At 40.9% G+C, this 20,113-nt stretch overlaps 1 protein-coding gene across 11 annotated transcripts in view; it reads right to left on the bottom strand.

The window, feature by feature from the left end:
* Wdr93 (WD repeat domain 93) overlaps positions 1–20,113 on the bottom strand; it is a 45,068-nt gene that overhangs the window by 12,686 nt on the left and 12,269 nt on the right. For 6 of the 11 annotated variants that reach the window (XR_007342831.1, XM_048790261.1, XM_048790262.1 and 3 more), the window contains exons 6-13: positions 18,689–18,804; positions 17,523–17,561; positions 10,247–10,331; positions 6,477–6,648; positions 5,127–5,197; positions 4,494–4,580; positions 2,718–2,837; positions 1,306–1,519 (exon numbers count right to left, since the gene is read on the bottom strand). Coding sequence is in view for 6 of the 11 variants with exons in the window: in XM_048790261.1 (XP_048646218.1) it covers positions 1,306–1,519; positions 2,718–2,837; positions 4,494–4,580; positions 5,127–5,197; positions 6,477–6,648; positions 10,247–10,331; positions 17,523–17,561; positions 18,689–18,804 (904 nt within the window). In the remaining 5 variants the exon portion in view is untranslated. Of the gene's footprint in view, positions 1–1,305; positions 1,520–2,717; positions 2,838–4,423; positions 4,581–5,122; positions 5,198–6,476; positions 6,649–10,246; positions 10,332–17,522; positions 17,562–18,688; positions 18,805–20,113 lie in introns of those variants that run through there. The other 5 variants (XR_007342832.1, XR_007342833.1, XM_048790264.1 and 2 more) reach the window with 5 other exon arrangements.

The following is a 20,113-nucleotide window of genomic DNA, read 5'->3' on the forward strand; positions in this document are numbered from 1 at the left end:
ATACAAAACATAGGAACAATTTCAAATTCTGTTAGCAGGAGGATGCTGAAATAATTGTGGTATATATACAATGAAAATAAAAGAACTGAAGCCAACGTGTGTAACTCTCAGGAACAATGTTGTAAATTGAGTTAGAATAAAGACCATTGAAAAACAAGTTGGAGAGTACCTACAATATGGTTCCATCTATAAGTTTCCTAAACATGCACAGTTAAACACTAAGTTGTTTAGACACACAATCATACATACCTGGTTAATTCTTAAAGGAAATCAAAGGAATGATGAATTTAGAAAAACAATATGATAGATTAAAAAAAAAAAAATTGGCCATCAAAAGGCAGTCTATTTTTCTACTGCTTGAACACAGGAGTGGCCTGGGGATGTGCTTTGACAAATGGGACAAGTAACATAAGCAGAGGCTTGAAAAACATTTGTGCATGGGGCTGCTCTCTTGCTGCTGGGCAGCCTTGGGCTAGCATATGAGGAAGCAGGAGAGACCATGAGGAAGAGAACTGGGGTGTCCTGGCCGTCAGCCCACCAACAGCCAGGTGTGTGAGTGAGGCCACCCCAGAACTCCCAGCCTCAGGCTGAGCTGCCATCCGCCTGCAAGCACCTGTGAGAGTCCAGGCAAGGCCAGTGGAAGACCTGCCTGACTGAGTCCAGCCCAGATTGCTGACCTACAGAGGCCAACAATGACTGTTTTCTTCAGCCATCAAATTTGGGGGTGGTTGGATAAAGTGCCAATTGGTAATTGGCACTGCTTCACTAAACCCTGATTAAGTACCAATTGGTAATTAATCATCTTTGATGGGGAGTAGCAAGGATATGACCAGGGAGAAGCACAGAGGGAGTCTTAATGGAACTGGAGATGATTCCTTTTCAGTGGGCAAAGAATGTTTTTTTTTATAACACACACACACACACACACACACACACACACTCTCTCTCTCTCTCTCTCTCTCTCTCTCTCTCTCACACACACACACACACACACACACACACACAAATCGTATAGATTCATTTGCATGCATAAAATACTTTTTAAAATTAAAAAAGAGATCCTGGGGAAACTGATGAAAGGTTATTTTGGCAGAACTAAGCTTTTTCTTGGTCATATGGGATATGAAAGATGCCCTATGTGCCATCAAAAAAATTCATTTAGACAAATTTGTCACATGCACATGACACTTTTGATCTGAGCAGTCACCAGTAGAGTGGATGACCATACAGAGTAGACTTTAGTCAAGGAGGCTGTCAATCTTCACTATGAAATTGTGTCACATGTCTGATCCCAGAGCCACCAACCTCTCAACAAGCATACTGATGGTAGGTTCTTGGGTCCCACTGGCTTCCACCAGATAGAGGGAAGCATCTGTGCACAGCACCACACATTTCATCTGGGATTTCACTGGTCCCTCAGGAAACATTTTCTGTCCTTTGTGGATCAAGAAGTATTTTAGGAAGTGAAGACTTTGGCAGGTACATCCTTCAGGAAGAGCAACGACCCCAAGGGGGAATCCTAGAGAAAGTAACCACACAAGTCGGTCAGCAAAGGGCCCAGGAGGGCCACAGGCATTGGTCATGTGGCCAGCAAGTGTAGGAGAGATTTGTGGAAGGTGAGGCAAAGTCAAGCCATGCACATTCTCTATCAGTAAACCCAGGAAACCCAGGGCCCAACAGGCAAGAACAGCCCCTCCAGGGAGCCCTTCCCTTTATGGAAAGGAGCTGGGGAAGAGGAGAACCAATCCCATGGAGTCAGCAGAAAATGAAGGGAGGCCACAACCCAGCCAGAGGCTGAACTGCACTGAACACAGGATGTGAAGGTGGATGGGCCGGGTGTGGTTTCAGAAAGAGAGCAGGCGTGCGTCTGTGTAGCCAAACAAGACTTTATCAATATCTAGAAAAAATGAGAAGAAGCTGTTGGTCAAGGGCTTATGAAATGGCAAACCACTGCTTCACTAATCCCTGTTAAGTCTGGTTATAGGGAGCCCCTCCCCTTGAGGCTGATCCATCTAGGGGAAACGGACAGCACTGATTTCTGCACTTTTGGAGCTGGACCCAAACCCTGGGACTCCACCAAAGTGCCCCCTATTCAGAAGAGCTGCTGGTCTTGCTTTGACTCTTTACAAGTCTCTTTATCCAATATCAGAGTTCCTGGTGCTTGGAGCATAGGTGGAATAGCACAGAAAGAAGACTCAAGACTCACTATTTTGAGAACCTGGGAGATGGGAGGAGGAGGGCTGAGGCTGCAGGACTCCCACTGTGCTGGGGTGGCCTCAGCAAGAGAGCAGTAATAACAAAGTATAATAACAAAGGCAAAGGTCACACTCCCAGGGCTTGGTACAATGTCAGGCACAGAGCATGCACCCAGTAAATACATGAGCAATGGGAAGTGTTGGCACATATAATGTTCAGTAAGTGTTTGCGGAATGAATGAGGAGAAAGCAGGACCAGCTGCCCAAGGAAACTATGAACTTACAGATAACAGAAGGTCCAGAGGCTCAGAAACAAGGTGGCAAAGCAAGTTAGAATAAAGACCATTGGAAAACAAGTTGGAGAATATACAGAATGTGGTTCCATCTAAAGTTTTCTAAATATTCATAGCTAAACACTCCACATGTTTAGACATACAGACATACAGTCCAGAGCTGCTGAGTCTCACTGCCTAGAGATCCACCAGGTGGTTTGTAGAGAGGTGGGGGATGGTAGGGGCTCACCTTCAGCCAGGTCCCACAGGGTGAGCACACCATCCTCACAGGCCAGCACCAGGTAGGAGGAGGAGCAGCTGAGCTGAGAGACAACAATGGGCGCAGCACAGGGCCACACACCCTCAGGGTCTAGAGGGAGGACACCATTCATCAGGCTACCCCCAGACCCGGCCCTGCCTATCTCCCCTCCTTGACAACCTGAGACCCAGACTGATGCCTGTGCCCCAGGAGCACCTGCTTGGACTCCACCTCACTCCTCTCTAGATAGTACCACTCTTCCCTAGGAACAAGATACTGAGTCACAGCTAAAGTTTAATGAAGGCTTCCTAGGTGCTAAAATTTGTATAAGGCACCCCACAGGAATTGTTTCATTTAATTTCGAAGAGGGTTCTATGAAGTAGGTCCTATTAGTATCCCCAGTTTACAGATGAGAAGACTGAGGCAGAGGAGTAAGTCAACTGCCCAAGGTCACACAGCCAGTCAGGAGAGAAGCACAGATTAGAAGCCAGGCTGCTTGGGAGAGTGATAGAAGGAAAGAAACTCCTTCTTTGAGGGTTTTTAATGTGTGTGGATTTTTTTGTTTTTGTTTTTGTTTTGACAATGTGAAAATATAACATAAGTGTACAGCTCAAGCACTTACTGAAGCAAACTTGCTCACATAACTGTCCTCATGGATTTGCCTAACAGCAATCGTCACCCAAATTTCCTTAGTGCTTTTCAATTTCAAAGACTTTCACATACAGAGATTCTGGAATTTGTTCTACACAACACACACATGTAGTAGATCGTGATGGTGTAATGAATTAGCTCTGTATTTCAGGTGAGAAAACTGATTGGGGTATGAAGTGACTGGCCCAGGACTACACAGTTTTCAGATAGCTGGGCAGGGATGAGCCGAGACCACCCTCCTTCTGTAACAGGGGTCCCTTTCATGTAACAAGGGTCCATTTCATGCTTTAAATACAAGCCTTGCTGCTGCTTGACCCCTGGTTGCTTATTTCTAAATTGACTTTTTTTCCCTTTCCTTTTCTCCCCTGTCCCCTCCCTAACAGTGGGGGAAGTAAAATTAACATTCTTCCTATCCTAAGTCAAGTTATCTGACCTTCCACCCCTGACCATAAGAATAAAGAAACTCTGGATCTGTAAACAGAAACAACAGCTCTCTCAAGGATGCATCTTCCAACAATGCTACGTGGTATATACCCCACCTTTTTTCCTATGGTGGTGAGGATTGAACCCAGGGGGTGCTCTACCACTGATTTACATCCCCAGTCCTTTTTATTTTCATTTTAAGACAGGGTCTTTCTAAGTTGCCAGGGCTGGCCTTGAACTTGGTCATCCTCCTGCCTCAATCTCTTGAGTTGCTGGGATTACAGGTATGTACTTCTGTGCCCAGTTGTCGTTCCCCCTTTTAAAGCCCTCTGTTCCCTGTGACATTTAGAATCAAAGCCTGAGACCTGAGTCTACTATGTTTCTCAATTGCTAGCAAATCAGTAAAACCTCTTTTTCCTTTTTCTCAAAACCCTGTCCTCATTATTGGATTGGAATCAGGGAAAGGACTTAGATTTCAGTATCACTTTCCCTATGGACCTGCCTCTGGGCTTTGTCCCTGTTGTCCTGTCATCTTGAAGAAACATGACAGTTTAGGGACAGATCCCTGAGGCCACACCATAGCTCTGGCTCCCTAAAGCAACAATGATGTATGGACCTCACACCCAGCTAAGCTGGAGAAGGAGGTGTCCTCAGGCCCTGAGCTTAGGCCACTCCTGTCACACGGTAAAGTACCAGCTTTATCCTTCAGAGTTCGGTTGAGTGAATAGAGGAAGAAGTTGTGACTTCTGGTCCAGTGTATGCCAAGAATGCAGGCTACTCCTGGGAATGAAGAGAAGAAAGAGGTATTACATAAGAAGCCTGGTGGCCTTCTGCTCACATGAAAGGTGTCTTCTGCTCAAGAGGAAGCTGGTTGGAAGTCTGAAGTGTTTTTTTTCTATTGGGCAGCAAATGACAGAGGGATGAGTTTCCTGAGTCAGAAGGACTGAGCACCATGGGGGCTGTTTCTAGGGCCACTCGCCTTCCTGGGCAAGAAGGACATTTTAAGTGCCCCTGAGCTGTTTGCACATCTTAAAACTGATGTCCGCTTGCTTCTAGGTGAATTCACAACTGAAACAGTCCTCAAACATGTGCCCACATCCTCAGCTCTGGCAGTCATTCCCTGAAGGCCGTACTGGCCTCCTGATCAGAGAATCTGGGCTGAGGAGCTACAGATTCAAACAGGAACTGTTAGGCTCCAGTTGTCAAGCTAATTTCCGCCTTCATTCCCTCTTACCATAAAAGGTCGGCGTGTGGAACACCCCCTAGAGCTTATTGAGGGATTTCCCTGCAGTGACTCCTTGCCAGGGCAACCACCTGCTCACCTACCTGAGGGGCTCCTGACTTCTGCTGGCATTGCAGTGAGGCAGCTGGGAAGGAGGAAGTGGAATGTGGCAGAACTGGGAAAGAGAGACAGAGTCAGAGACACGCAGGCTCCTCGGCAAGGAGGATGGCAGAGTCCTGACATGACCAGACATGCACACATGAACCTTCCCAAGGGCACAAGCCAATCATGGTCTAGATGCTGGTACTGGGAGGATGTGTAGACCTTGGAGGAGGGTGAGAACAGGTAGAACTGTGGATCACCCCCAGACCAGTATGGTGTTGGGCAGCTCCCACTAGAGCAGGCTCTCCTTTGGTGAGCCCTCTGTTGTCCAGAAAGATCCTTTAAAGAGCAGTCTTGGGTGATCTGCACAAATGCTCTCTTATCCTGGGTGCAAAACAGCCACAGGTGTTCTGATAAACTGAGTCTTTTTTTAAAAGGCCCTGATTTATAAGGTTTGCAGATTTTCATGGTATAGACATTCCCATCAAGTTACAGCATTTTAACAGCTGTCTGCAAAACCCCTAAATGTCTCCCTAGGCAGTAGGAGTGGCTGCAGCGCACCAATGAGCCTGGCCAGGGTTCCGGGTCTGTCACAGAGAGCAGCCAGGTAGCTGCCATTAGGGTGTGGTCCTCAGACTTTATGTCCTGAAGTGAGGAAATCTGAGGTCTACTTGGCAGCAAGATGAGACCCACAGCAGCTGTGAAGAGGGCTTATCCCTAAAACCAGCCCCACTATAGCTACTTCAGATACCTTGGCTCAGTTTTTACCCATACAACATGGAGTTAATGAGGCCTAACTGCTGACAGGTGAACCCATTAAATGTATTGTGATAATTAAACAACTATATACCTAAACTACATTACATTTAGAAAGGCAGGAAGGATATGAAGAAAAAATGTTAACAGTGGTGACTTTTATTTCCATCTTTAGAATCTTCAGTGTTTTTCTTTAGAAAATCAGGAAAAAAAAGAGGAGTCATACAAAGAACTTAAAACTTATTTCTCATCTCTGTAGGTATACATTCTTTTTTATTTCCTTCCCCTGCCTCCTCCAATGGTAGTGCTGGGGATGGAACCCAGGGCCTCTCGCACATTCTAGTAGGAAAGGGCTCTACCACTGAGCTATGCTCCTTGCTATTGCTCCTTTTAAATCCATGCTATCTGCCTTTGTTCTCATTAAGTTAAAGCAATCTCCATTCAACATTTCAAAAAAATCTGAAGTTCCCTACATTTCTCCAAACCAAAATGAGCTTATTTGGGATTAGTTGGGTCCTTGGATTGGTCCCTGTGTGTACCGAGACAGCTGAAGCTCCAGGGGCTAATTGGGGAGCAGGCGGCTCCTCCGGGCTTACCTGAGTGGCTCCTCCTCCCATTCCCCATCCAGGAACTTCCTGTAGGAGGTGTAGAAGATCTCTGCTTGGTGTTCCCACTGACTCTCCTTGATGAAGTGATTCTGCCCAGAGCCCAGCCCATAGCAGTCTTCTATCTTTGCAAAGACTTCTAGAGGACTTTTAAATGTCGTGCCTTGGGTTGAAAAAATTCCAGAATTAGTCAAATCACCTGACTTCCTCTTCCTAATCTCCCCCAACTTTTTCTATGCTTCCCACTTTCCTGAAGAAGCCCCATCCTTGGAAATCTTGCTCTGCATCGGGTCTGTGAGCCTTGCCCCTGCTCCACCTGTCACAGAGCCCAGGCAGAAAGCAGTGCTCTCCCTCCTATGTCTCCTATGACCATCTTTCTCACTACTTCTGGATTACAGAATGTCTCCTGAGAAGCCAGGGAAATATTCACAGTGCTGCTAGATCACTTTAGATCACTGTCGCCATCTCCCCAGCTAAGCGGGGCCCAAACCTGCCAGTGACCATGGCTTTCCAGTCGATGCTGAAGACCCACATCATTCATTTGACTTGGCTTCTTCCTATGCTGATGTTTATCCAATTACCTTCCTTGAAAAAGTCTCCTTTCTCTGTCAATCATTTTTTTCCCACCATTTCATTTCCCAATAACCTTTCATTTCTTTCTTTTTCAATGGTTCCTATTTCACAGTAACACTGGGTGATTTATTCTGTGGGTCTAAACCTTGAGTTTCAGCATTCAGTTCTCTTTGGAAAGTGCCTGGGTCCCTTGAGTTGCCCCAGAAGTTTCACAGTGCCCCAGGCTGCTTCCCCAGAGACAATTATCTTCAGTTTCTTCAATAACTTTCTGAGATTTTTATAAACACACAGTATCATATTATACTGGAGTAGTTCTCAAAGGGTGATATCAGACCCCCCAGGGTCAGAGTCACCTGGGACAGGAATAGAAATGCTGATACTATTGGAACAGAAACTCTGACAAGACCCCGAAGTCTGGGTTTACTGGGTCTTCCAATTGAGTCTGATAGAGCCAAAATTTGGAAATTGTTGTTATGCCCAAACCTTCTGTATTTTCACTTAACACAGAATCTTGGAGACCAGTTCACATTAGTAGTATAGATTCTTCTCACTGTTGCTTATTTTTATTCATTAAGCCTTTTTCTTATTGTGAAATGTAACACACAAAGAGCATGTAGTAAATTATTCTAAAGCAAACACCTGGTACTGCCTACTCAGGTTAAGATAAAGAATATCACCAGCTGCCTAGAAGCTTCACAGGGCCCTTTTCCAATCACAATCCCCAGGAAGAGTGGCAAGCGCTCTCCTGACTTTTAAGTAGCCACTTCATTGCACTTTATACTTTACCTATCTAAACACACATCCTAAATGCTATATCTTTGTTTTGCCTGATTTTAAACTGTACATAAGGAAGAGCCATATTGTATTAACACTATCTGCCCTCCTTTGCTCTCTATCGTTTGTGAAATGTATTCACGTTTGTGTAACTGCATTTGCATTGCTGTATTGTAATATGTTGAATGAACATGGTACAGTTTTTCTGATAGACAGTTGGTCATTTCTTATTTGGCGCTGAGAAAGGAATTTAGGGATACAGAGAGAAGACTGACTCTTAAAAGAGAAATGTCCATAAACCATTGGTATGCACAACAAACCACTCAGCCCATGACCTTGTGCTACCATCTTGCCTGAGACTCACCTTGATGAAATGCAACTAAATTACAAGGTAACACAGGCATCTGGAGGGGCCGCTCCTTTAGGGAGAATGTGCATTTGAGACTCTGGTGACTGAGAAATGACCCTAGCCTCATTATAATAGTAAAAACACAACTCTGGGTGGAGATTTAAGATAATAATGAGACACTCAATATATGAAGAAGCATGATCAGAACATGCATGGGCAATGTACAAGTGTAAGGAAAGCTGGCGAGAAGTTTTAAGACCCTGTCCCCACTCTACCTCCAGTCCACTACTCTTCCTAGATACTGTCTTTTGCCAGAGTAAGACAAGGTGACTCATTCTGAGATCTGTCCAACTCCCTCTTTCTCGAGTGTATACTTTCTGCTTTCCAATAAAGCTCTTCCTTTCTTTCTCTACAATCTGACTCACCCTTACATTCTTTTCTGTGATGGAGTCAAGGACTTGGAAGATTTCTTCTACCTCTGGAGAGACGAGTTTTTATCTCCATATGGACAACTGGAACAGGGGGCGGTGACATTGTTTATTGAAATGACCACTTTTTTGTCCACATCTCAGTAGTGTGTCCACCAAGCCTCAAGTGTTCATTTATGCATGGCTCCATTCATTTATGTTCTGGCCTGACAAAATGCAATTTGTTGCATTTCATCAAGATGCCTTTCAGGCAAGGCGGTGAGCACAGGAACACAGGCTGGGTTGTTTGCTGTGCATACCAATGGTTCATGGGCACTTCTCTTTTGAGATCCAGTCTTCACTCTGAATCCCTAAATTACTCTTATGTTTTTGTTTATCGTCCTTGTTTTGTTCATCCATTTTTATGTTTACTATTTCTTTTTTTTCTTTTTCACTTTTTGCCAGTGTCAGGGATTGAACCCAGGGCTTCCCACTTGCTAGGCAAGTGCTCTACCACTGAGCTACACCCCAGCCTCTATGTCTATCATCTTTACCTATCACTAGTTTTATATTTCATTTATATTTTTATTATTCACTTACCTTTTCTTTTTTTATATTTATTTTTTTGTTTTAGGTGAACACAATATCTTTATTTATTTTTTTTTATGTGGTGCTGAGGATCAAACCCAGTGCCTTGTGCATACCAGGTGAGCACGTTACTGCTTGAGCCACATCCCCAGCCCCAACTTACATTTTCTTAATAAAAGTGAATTGGCTATTCTTGGCCCTTTGCACTTCTGTCTTTGTTTCTTATTCCTTGTAAAATGTTCCTTTTTATGAATGTGCCAGATTTTATCTAACCAATCTGCTGCTCTCCAAATAATGCTGTAGTAAATTTGGGTGTGGGGAGGTGCTAGGGATGGGATCCAGGATTTCATGCATGCTAGGCAAGTGCTCTATCACTGAGCTACACCCCCCACACACACCTCCAGTGATCATGCTTGTGAGATCCTGAGAAGATACACTCTGTATTCTCTGCCTAAGATGCTTATCCCCTCTGCTCCTCTTGACCAATGCCCACTTAATCCTCAAAACCTTGCTCAAATGCCCCTTTGTTTACTCTCTAGGCAGAGATAGCCTCTCCTTCCTCTGTGTTTTCATGGGCCTACGTGTTCCTAATTGCTGTACTTCTCCCTTGGTGGACAATCAGCCTCTAAAGTTGCAGGAGATGTGACCTTCTCATGTTCATGCCTGATGCACTATAGGCACTCAGTAAATACTGATCAATGCATTAATACAGGGATGCAGGAATAACGAACTCCAACCCACAATTAAATCAACTAAACGAATTAATACAGGCATGTAGGAACTAACAAATTCCACCTAGCAACTAGAAACAATGTCTCACCTCACATTCCATTTCTGTTACTGTATCTTTGTAACATATATAGATGGATTAATAGAGTTTGTTTGTTTTTAGGCCCCAGAGCATAAGTTCATAAGTGTTTTTAAATGTCCTCTTTAGAACTATGCATTTCATTGGACATTGCTGCTAATAAATAGAAAAAAAAATAGGAAATATGGAGACAGACCAAGGAGTGGGAAAATGGAGAAATCAATAGCAAAAGGAAAGAAAGTATTAACTGAACTGTAATTACCTGTTATAGGTTTAGGTGGTTTGATCTTCATTATGGGAACTGGAAAACTCAACTTAATATCACCTCTAAAATAAATGTTCATATCCTAAAACAAGGAAAAGGATCCGTCAGTAAGCCAACAAAGGAGACAATATGAAATCATTAAAAACTCTCATTCTTAAGAAGGCAGAAATAAACAGAAAAGAAAGAACAGATGGAACAAATAGAAAGTAAATAGCAAAGTAGTAGATTTAAACTACAACATATCAATAATTATATTCAATGCACATGGTCTAAACACCCCCAATGAAAAGGCAGAGATTACCAGATTGTATAAAAGAGTTGCTTTGAATTTTTTTATACAATCAAAAAGAAATTCAGTTAAAATGTAAAGAAGTAAATGTGGCTGGGTACTGTAGCACATGCCTATAATCCCAGCAGCTAGGGAAGCTGAGGCAGCAGAATTGCAAGTTCAAAGTCAGTCTCAGCAGCTTAGTGAGGCCCTAAGCAACTTAGCAAGACCCTGTCTCAAAATGAATATAAAAAGGACTGGAGGCAATTATCAAGAATATAAATAACAATAAATGTTGGCAAGGATATGGGGGAAAAGGCACATTCATACGTTGCTGGTGGGACTGCGAATTGGTACATCTCCTCTGGAAAGCAGTATGGAGATTTCTCAGAAACCTTGGAATGGAACTACCATTTCACCCAGTTATCCCACTCCTGGGCATATACCCCAAAAATTTAAAATCAGCATACTATAATAATGATGCGACCTCATCAATGTTTATAGCAGCTCAGTTCACAATAACTAAACTATGGAACCAACCTAGGTGCCTTTAAACAGATGAATGGATAAAGAAAATATGGTATATAAACACAATGGAATATTACTCAGCCATAAAGAAGAATGAAATTATAGCATTTGCTGGTAAATGGATGGAACTGTCGTCTATTATGCTAAGTGAAATACACCAACCCCCCAAACTAAAGGCCAAATGTTCTCTCTGATAAGAGGATGCTAACATGATAAGGGGGGCAGGGAGAATAGAAGTTCATTGGATTAGAGAAAGGGGAATGAAGGGAAGGGAGACGGGGATAGAAATAGGAAAGACAGTAGAATGAATCAGATGCAATTTTCCTGTGTTCATAGATGAATGCACAACAACCATAAGAACAAATTAAAAAAATTAAAAGACTGGGGATGTGGCTCACTGGTTAAGCACCTCTGGGTTCAATCCCCAGTACCAAAAAAAAAAAAAAGAGCAAGTAAGTAGGCAGGCACAGTGGCACACAACCATAATCCTAGTGGCTCTGGAGGCTGAATTAGGAGGATCTCAAGTTCAAAGCCAACCTCACCAAAAGTGAGGTGCTAGGCAATTCAGTGAGATCCTGTCTTTAAATAAAATACAAAATAGGGATGAGGATGTGCTCAGTGGTTGAATGCCCCTGTGTAGAGAATCAGATGTAACTGTGTTACTATTACTGTCCTTGATGGAGTCTGCCTGCAAATGGGATATTCTGTCAAGGTATAGATAGGTAACAGCGGACATGCTTGAAAACAAGGTATCTGCTGTCCTTGGGAGGGCCTGCTCGCAAACAAGAGGCTCCTTCAAGGTTTAGATAAGGTAACAGCGGACATGCTTGAAAACGAGGTGTCTGCTGTCCTTGGGAGGACTCGCCTGCAAACGGGATGTTCTGCCAAGTGGGCTAGGAGGGCGCTGAGAAAAATTTTATTATCTGTTCTTAACAAAGAGCAGAGCTCAACATACTCCGGGCCGAAAATAGATTAGCCATGAGAAGTGGGTCACTTCTGATTAGAAAGTAAAACTTCTGTATGCTATGTTTAATTAGCTGAAAGACCTGATTTATTGATGTTGGAAGGCTGCCTTCTTTGTTCACAATACTATAAAAAGATTGCTTGTACACAATAAAGGACTTTTTTTCTGCTGCTGCTTCGCTTGCTCTGCTTCTTCTTTCTTTTCCCATGCTGACCTGCAAGTGAATTACTGCAACACCCCTAAGTTCAATCCCTGGTACCCACCACCAAAATAAAGGAAGTAGTAAATGTGTTACAAGTATTTAAAAAAATTTTTTTTTAGTTGTAGATAGACACAATACCTTTATTTTGTTTGTTTATTTTTATGTGGTGCTGAGGATGGAACCCAGTGCCTTATACATGTGAGGCAAGTACTCTACCACTGAGGTACAACCTTAGCCCCAAAAGTATTTTCAAAAGGTATATCTTACTAAAACTAATCAAAGGAAGGCTGGAGGCTATATTAGTATCTGACTTAGAAGATTTCATTCAGAACAAAGAATATTACCAGGAATCAAAGGGTCAGTGAGTAATGATAAAATGGTCCATTCATTGGAAAATATAACATTCCATAAGATTATACATCTAACGATAGCTTCAAATACATGAAATAAAACTCATAAGAGTGAAAGAATAAGGGCTGGGGTTGTGGCTCAGTGGCAGAGCACTTTCCTAGAGCAGGTGAGGCACTGGGTTCAATCCTCAGCACCACATAAAAATAGATAAATAAAAATAAAGGCATTGTGTCCACCTACAACTAAAAAATAATATTTTTTTAAAAAAAAGAGTGAAAGAAGAAATAAAACTACAATCTTAGAGATTCCCCTTTTAATAACTGATAGAATAAGTAGAAAGTCAGTAAGAATATAAAAAAGACATAGAAGACTCGAATAACTTGACCAATAACAGCAGAAAACACATTCTTTTCAAGTACACTTACCAAGATAAACCATATACTAGACATAAAACAAGTCTCATTAAACTTGGGGTTGGGGTTGTGGCTCAGCAATAGAGCACTCACCTAGCATCTGTGAGGTGCTGGGTTTGATCCTCAGCACCACATAAAAATAAATAAATAAAAATAAAGGTATAGGGGCTGGGGATGTGGCTCAGTGGTAGTGCACTTGCCTAGCATGTGTGACACACTGGGTTCAATTCTCAGCACCACATACAAATAAATAAAATAAAGGTTCATCAACAACTAAAAAATATTTTATAAATAAAGGTATTGTGTCCAAATACTATATATATATATAATTTAAATTACACAAAATATGTTCTCTGATCACAATGGAATAAATTAGAAACCAATAAAAGAAAGATATCTATAATATAGCTAATAAATATACACTAAGTAATGCATTGGTTAAAGGTGAAAAAAAGCAAATTAGAAAGTATTTTGAATTGAATGAAAATTAAAACATATCAATATTTAAAGAATGCAGCTAAAGCAGTTCAGTCACCAATTTTCAAAAAATATTTATTTTTAAGTTGTAGTTGGACACAATACCTTTATTTCATTTATTTGTACATGGTACTGAAGATTGAACCCAGGGCCTCGAATGTGCTAGGTGAGCACTCTACTGCTGAGCCACAACCCCAGCCCCTAGTCATCCCATGGTATCCATGAAGGATTGGCTCCAGAACCCTTGGATACCAAAATCTGTGGATTAGCTTAAGTCCTAAATGTAAAATGGCATTGAATTTGCATATAATCTGTGTATATCCCTCCGTGTACTTTAAATTGTCTTTACATAATACCTAATAATAAATACTATTATATTTACATACCAAATATAATATAAATACTATATAAGTAGCTGTTATACTGTACTGTTCAGGGAATATGACAAGAAAAAAATCCAGTACAGACTCAATATTTTTAAAACATGTTTGATCTGACATTGGTTGAATCTGCAGATGTGAAAGCTGGCTGTACATATATAGGTTTATAGCAGCAAATGCAAGAAAAGAAGAAACATCTCAAATTGATGATCTAGGTTTCTTTCTTAAGAAGCTCGAAGACAAGCTAAAAAAAAAAACCTAAACAGAATGAAGAAAATAATAAAAATCAAATTGCAAATCAGTGAGATAGAACACAGAAAAACAATAGAGAAAAGTTTATGAAACCAAAAGTTTGCTCTTTGAAAAGATTAATAGAATTGGTAAACTTCTTGCCAAGCTGACTAAGAAAGAAAGATAAGACACCAATTCCCAGTATCTGGAATGAGTGAACTGATACCACAACAGGTTTTAGAAACAGTGAAAGAGTAATGAACCACATTATGCCAATAAATTTGACAACTTAAATTAAAAGTGAACAAATTCCTTGATATACACAAAATATAAGAGCTTCAAAAAGCTTTAATTATCTCAATAGAAATTATTAAAAAGCTTCTCATGGCTTAGACATGTAATAAATTTCCTGTGTTCTTTTTCCTATTACAGGGAAAAAAAAAGAAGTAGGTAACCTGAAGAGCCTTTATCTATTAAATAAATTAAATGTGTAGTTCCACAAACAACAACCCAGGGCCAGAGGGCTTCTTTAGTAAATTCTATCAAACATTTTAGGGGGGCTGGAGTTGTGGTTCAGTGGTAGAGCACTTGCCTAGCATATGTGAGACACTGGGTTCGATCCTCAGTACTGCATATAAATAAATAAATAAAATAAAAGATACATTTACAGCTAAAAAATATTTTAAAAAATTTTAGGAGGAAATAATGTCAATTCTACATCAATTCTTCAGGAAATAAAAGAGGCAGAGCATAGCCCTGATGACCACAGCCAAAGATGTTACAGGAAAACAAAACTACGGATTGTCTCTCATGAAGACAGGTGCAAAATTTATCAAATTTTAGCAAACTGAAATCAGCAAACCATTAGAACTTACAACAAAGTTCAGTAAAGAGACCTGCCGCGCTGGGCCTAAGGTTAGTGTGGGTGCTTCTGGGGCAGTCACAAAAGCAACAAAATGTAAAAAATTGGAAAGGAGGTGGCGAAATGATTTAGCAGACCCAAAAACACTAGGCTAGTGCAGTGAGGCTACTTGGGAGGCTGAGGCAGGTGGAACACTTGAGCCCGTGAGTTCAAGACCACCCTGGGTAACAAAACGAGACCCCATCTCAAAAAAACAAAGAGCCTCATTCAGTCTACTAATCACCTGATTTATTCTGAAAAATTCCTAAGAAGCAAGAAAATAGCAACCCCAATTATCTCTGGAAGTTGCTGGGCATAGAGGTGCACATATGTAATCCCAGTGACTGGGGAGGCTGAGGCAGGAGGATCACAAATTCAAAACAAGATTTAGCAATTTAGCAAGGACTAAGCAACTTAGCGAGAACCTGTCTCAAAATAAAATATTTTTAAAAAGGGCTGGGGCTGTGGCCCAGTGGTTAAGCACTCTGGGTTCAATCCCTGATACCAAAACAAACAAACAAACAACCACCAAAACAACCTCTCATATGAAGCATAAAATGTCAAAAGCAAAACTCTGAAAGTATTAGAAGAAAACCCAAGAGAACTTATTTCTAACAGGAAAAGCTTTCTTAAGTGCAAAAGCCATGAAGAATAAATTTAATGTTTCAACTATGTCAAATTTAAAACTTCTTTATAACAAAGAGCATACAAATAAAGTAAAAAGGGAAGTTACAGATTAGAAAAAATGTAATTGAGCAAAGGTCACATACAAGCAATTCACAAAAGAGAAAACCTCATTGTCCGATAAAAATATGAAGGAATTAATGAAAATTAAAATGAGAGGCCATTTCATCCCATTAGTTTACAGTAAAACAAATTCATTGATAATATCAAGTTCATTGAAGCTGTGGGAAAATATTGATTAAAAGTAAATTGTCAGGCCATTTTTGTATGACTATTTCTTAATATCTATATAAAAACTAAAAATACACATACCTTTGAGAGGCCCTCACTCAGGTATATAAAGAAGAATATATGAAGATTTGCATGGCTTTGTTTAAGAGCCTTAAATTGGGGACAACCTCAATATCATCAATAGACTAATAGCCATATAAGCTACAGTACATCTGTAATAAAGTTTATTTGACATGCAAAACTATACTAATAAATCAATGACAAAAAATATAAGTTTGTAAGAAAAAATTTATGTAATTCAATGGCCCTTATTTAGAAAAAATTCGCATAAGACATAACTACACTTTTTTGAAGCAAACAAGTATAAAAATATAAATACACACTAAAGATCTAGAAAACACACACCAAGCTGTAACAGAGGTCCGCTTCACACTTTGAATATAACCCTTGATGCTCTGCCACTCTGGATTATTTTTAAATGGACATTTTTCCCCTTTCTCTTCTCCTCACCCCCTTCCTATCCTTAGGGGAAGCAAGATTAACTTCTTCCCATTCCAGGCTGTTACCTGTCCTTCCATTCACAGGCCACAGGAATGAAGAGCCCCGACTTAAGAGCTGGCACCCGTGGACCTAAGAAAAGCTACCTGTGAATGACGACAGGGCGCAGCTGGAGCGTGGTCTTGGAATCCTTAAAAGTCCACCCCCTAGGAGTTAGAATCACAGCTTCTGGGACAGGAGTCCCCTGTGTTTCTCCTTTGGTAGTAAAGCAGTAAACTTCTTTTTCTTTTTTCTCAAAACTTTGTCATTTTGGGATTGGCAGTGGGGACAAGGACCGAGTTTTCAGTAACAGATCTAATATGGCAATTACCTCTGGAGAGGTTCATTTATTTGAATGACTTGACTTTTCCAAGAGTGACGGAGTCATATATTAGTTGTATAGTTTGAAATATAATGTAACTTAAAAAGGAAACAAAACAAGGGCGCTGACTGAAGGCTTTCACTTCAGGAGTCGCCACTACTCTACTGAGATCCCAAGTTGTCAAGGGCTAAGAAGATGGCGTGGTCCATCAGATGGAGAGTGGGGTGCTTCAGGGAAGCTGCACCATCCTCCAGGGTATTCTAAAACAAAGGTGAAACCCCTGAGTTATTTGTCTTGGTGGATTAGGCTGTTGTTTTTGTAGGGGGCAAATCCAGGTTTTATGGGCCCTCTTTAAGAAGAAGAATTGAAAATTATGAATACAAAATGCCCATGGCGACACTCATAGCACCCAAGATGGGGGACTGTAGCAGAGGGAAGTTAGAGTGAAAAGCTAACAATGATCTTAAGCGATTGTAGTTAAAATATGTTATTTTTGCCAATTTTACAAAAATACAAGACCATGTGAATACATTGCTAGGGCCCCTTCCAGGCTCTTGGAAGAAGCCAATGTGAGGGGCCCTGAAATTTAAACTCCCTTTACTCAAGGACAGGAGGTCATCTTCAATGGATATGAGACACAAGACAAAGTCACAGAGAATCTGTAAACAGTGTCCTGGTGGGACATTTACCAGTAATTTGATATTTAAAGTATGTTTCAAGTAAAAATAAGAATCTTTAAAATATAATTTAAATCTCTCTGGAGATTTTCTTTAAAGTTTCTTACCATTTCTAAGTTATCTACAGGAGTGGGATCGACAGAGTTCTGAGGAGAAAATGAAAAATTAATTCACAATGCATTTGATATATTTTCCCCTTACCCTGTAATCTCCTGAGATGCCCGCTCCCCCTACACCATTTCCTTTCGTGAGAACTGAATTCATGCTATAGACATGGAGGACCAATGTATGGGTGATCCTCTGACCTGCAGGATTTTAATACATGATCCCTCTTCCGTAGGATCTCAGAATGTAATTGGGAACAGGCATGGTGGCATGTGCTTGGAATCCCAGAGACTTGACAGCCAAGGCAGGAGGATTGCAAGTTGGAGGTCAGTCTTAGGAACTTAGTGAGACTCAAAATAAAATTTTAAAAAGTTTAAAAAACTTAGTGTGGAGTGCTTGCCTAGCATGCCTAGTTCAAAGCCAGCCTCAGGTACTAAGCAAGTCAGTGAGATCCTGTCTCTAAATAAAATACAAAATAAGGCTGGGGATGTGGCTCAGGGGTCAAGTGCCCCCTGAGTTCAATCCCTGGTACCAAAAAAAAAAAAAAGATGCAGGACAGGTGCTTGGGATGTGGCTCAAGTGGTAGTGTGCTCGCTTAGAATGAGTGAGGCACTGGGTTCGATTCTCAACACCACATAAAAACAAAATAAGGATATTATGTCCACCTAAAACTAAAAAAATAAATAAATGTTATAAAAAGATGCAAGACAAGTCTCAGGCATCATATAATTAAACTGAAATGGTAGTGTTCCTAATTTGGAAGAGAATATACATATTTCTATTTATTAAGGACACGCCCCAATTATACGTAGTCTGAGAAATGTAGTGGAATTTCAAGGCATGAAAGGATTATTTCAGCCCAGGAAGGAAAAAGATTACCAGTGGGGCAGAAATCAGAACAAAAGATCCTCCTTCCAGAGAAATATCTGTGTGGAGTCTCAGTGCAGAGCAAGTCCCAGACAAGTGAGATACTGAGCTCCCACTACTAAATCCATCTCTACCTTTTAATATTTTATTTCATCCAAAGCAAATACGTTGGGGAGACATAGACATTCTTCCTGTTGTATTTTATAGCCGTCAGAGGCCTTGTTCATCTTGAAATTCTAAGGCAAGATGTGAGCCCAGGCTGGGAAGAGACATATTGGTTGAAAACAAAGATGTTCCCTACCAGTTGTGTCTGTCTGGCTTTTTTCTTTGCATTTGAAGTGACTTGGGGATGCTCCACTTCCTTGAGCCAAGACTCCTTGGGCAACTTATACACATCCAGCCAAACATCTCCAACTCCTGCTTGGGAAACCAAACAGCCATTGAGCAACTGCAAGCAGGCCAAGAGTTTTATCTGAGGAATGGCCTGTCTTCTCAGAATTGCTGGCACTTCTGCAATAGGTACCCATGAAACAGCAACTTTGATAGATTGAAGGCAATATAGTTTTGCAATGATTATTGCAAGTCCTCGCTAGCCAAGTAACTTTCCCATAGAGAGTTGAATGGTCAAGCTACTGCCATCTAAGGGAAACGGGCTTCTCACACAGCACTGATGCAAGACAGTTTTTTTACCAAATTGTATGCTCCAGTTCACATGCTTTATATTTCACCACAGAAAATTCTACTGACATTTTGCCCTATAGTTAAAGCCATCTGGGGAAAAAGTGGTGTATCTGGAAGCACTGGAGAGGCCCTGGGCAAACAAAGGGTTAGAATTGGGAAAGATGCCCCCAAAGAGTTCTTCTAATAGTTGAGGAGATGACAACCTATGGGGTGGTTGTGGGACTACTATCATGTTCTAGAAACAGGTTCAGTTTCTGTACAGAATACCAACCAAGTTGGGAAAGGTTGCTCTCCCAGAATATAGGATCCTGCCTAAATGTTTCCTTTAAAAAGTAATTAGTAGTGGGCACAGTGGTGCATGACTGTAATCCTAGCTACTCAGGAGGCTGAGGCAGGAAGATCACAAGGTTAGCTAGCCTGGGCAATTTAGTGAAACCTGTCTCAAAATAAAAATAAATAAATAAATAGATAAATAAAAGGGTTCTGGATATAGCTCTGTGGCAGAGCACTCCTGGGTTAAATTTTTTTTTTAATTATCTGGAAACCTTAATTTCGGACCCCAGAACTCAGAAAATGTCTTTTGTTTTAAGTCACCAATGGAATTTGTTATGACAGCTAAAGGAAATGAATATAGATAAAACAAAAATTTCTTTTGATACAAAAGCATTATAAAATGTATCTTCCCCAAGCATCCAACATTTGAGGGCCCTTGGGAAACAGTATAAATAGAGTTCCATATACTATATGTAAAAATAATTGAAATTTGAAAATCAAGATGACAAACATTTACATAAAATATGTCCATTAACACAGTGCTAATTGCAGCAGGCAAGATTAGATGATGAGTGCGAAGATTGATGAGTGAAAGGAGAAATAGGATATTCACATCACGTCAAAGTATCTCCCCCAAAATGTTAATTATTATAATGGATTTAATGTATGTCCCAAAATTCTTCAATTCTCCTTTCTCCAAAAGGTGCCTAAATCATCTTCTCCTGAGTGTGATCTTGACTTTGTGACTTCCTCCTTACACAGTAAAGACAGG

This window comes from Marmota marmota, unplaced genomic scaffold, assembly GCF_001458135.2.
Source record: "Marmota marmota marmota unplaced genomic scaffold, marMar, whole genome shotgun sequence".
In the NCBI taxonomy this organism is placed as follows: domain Eukaryota; kingdom Metazoa; phylum Chordata; class Mammalia; order Rodentia; family Sciuridae; genus Marmota; species Marmota marmota.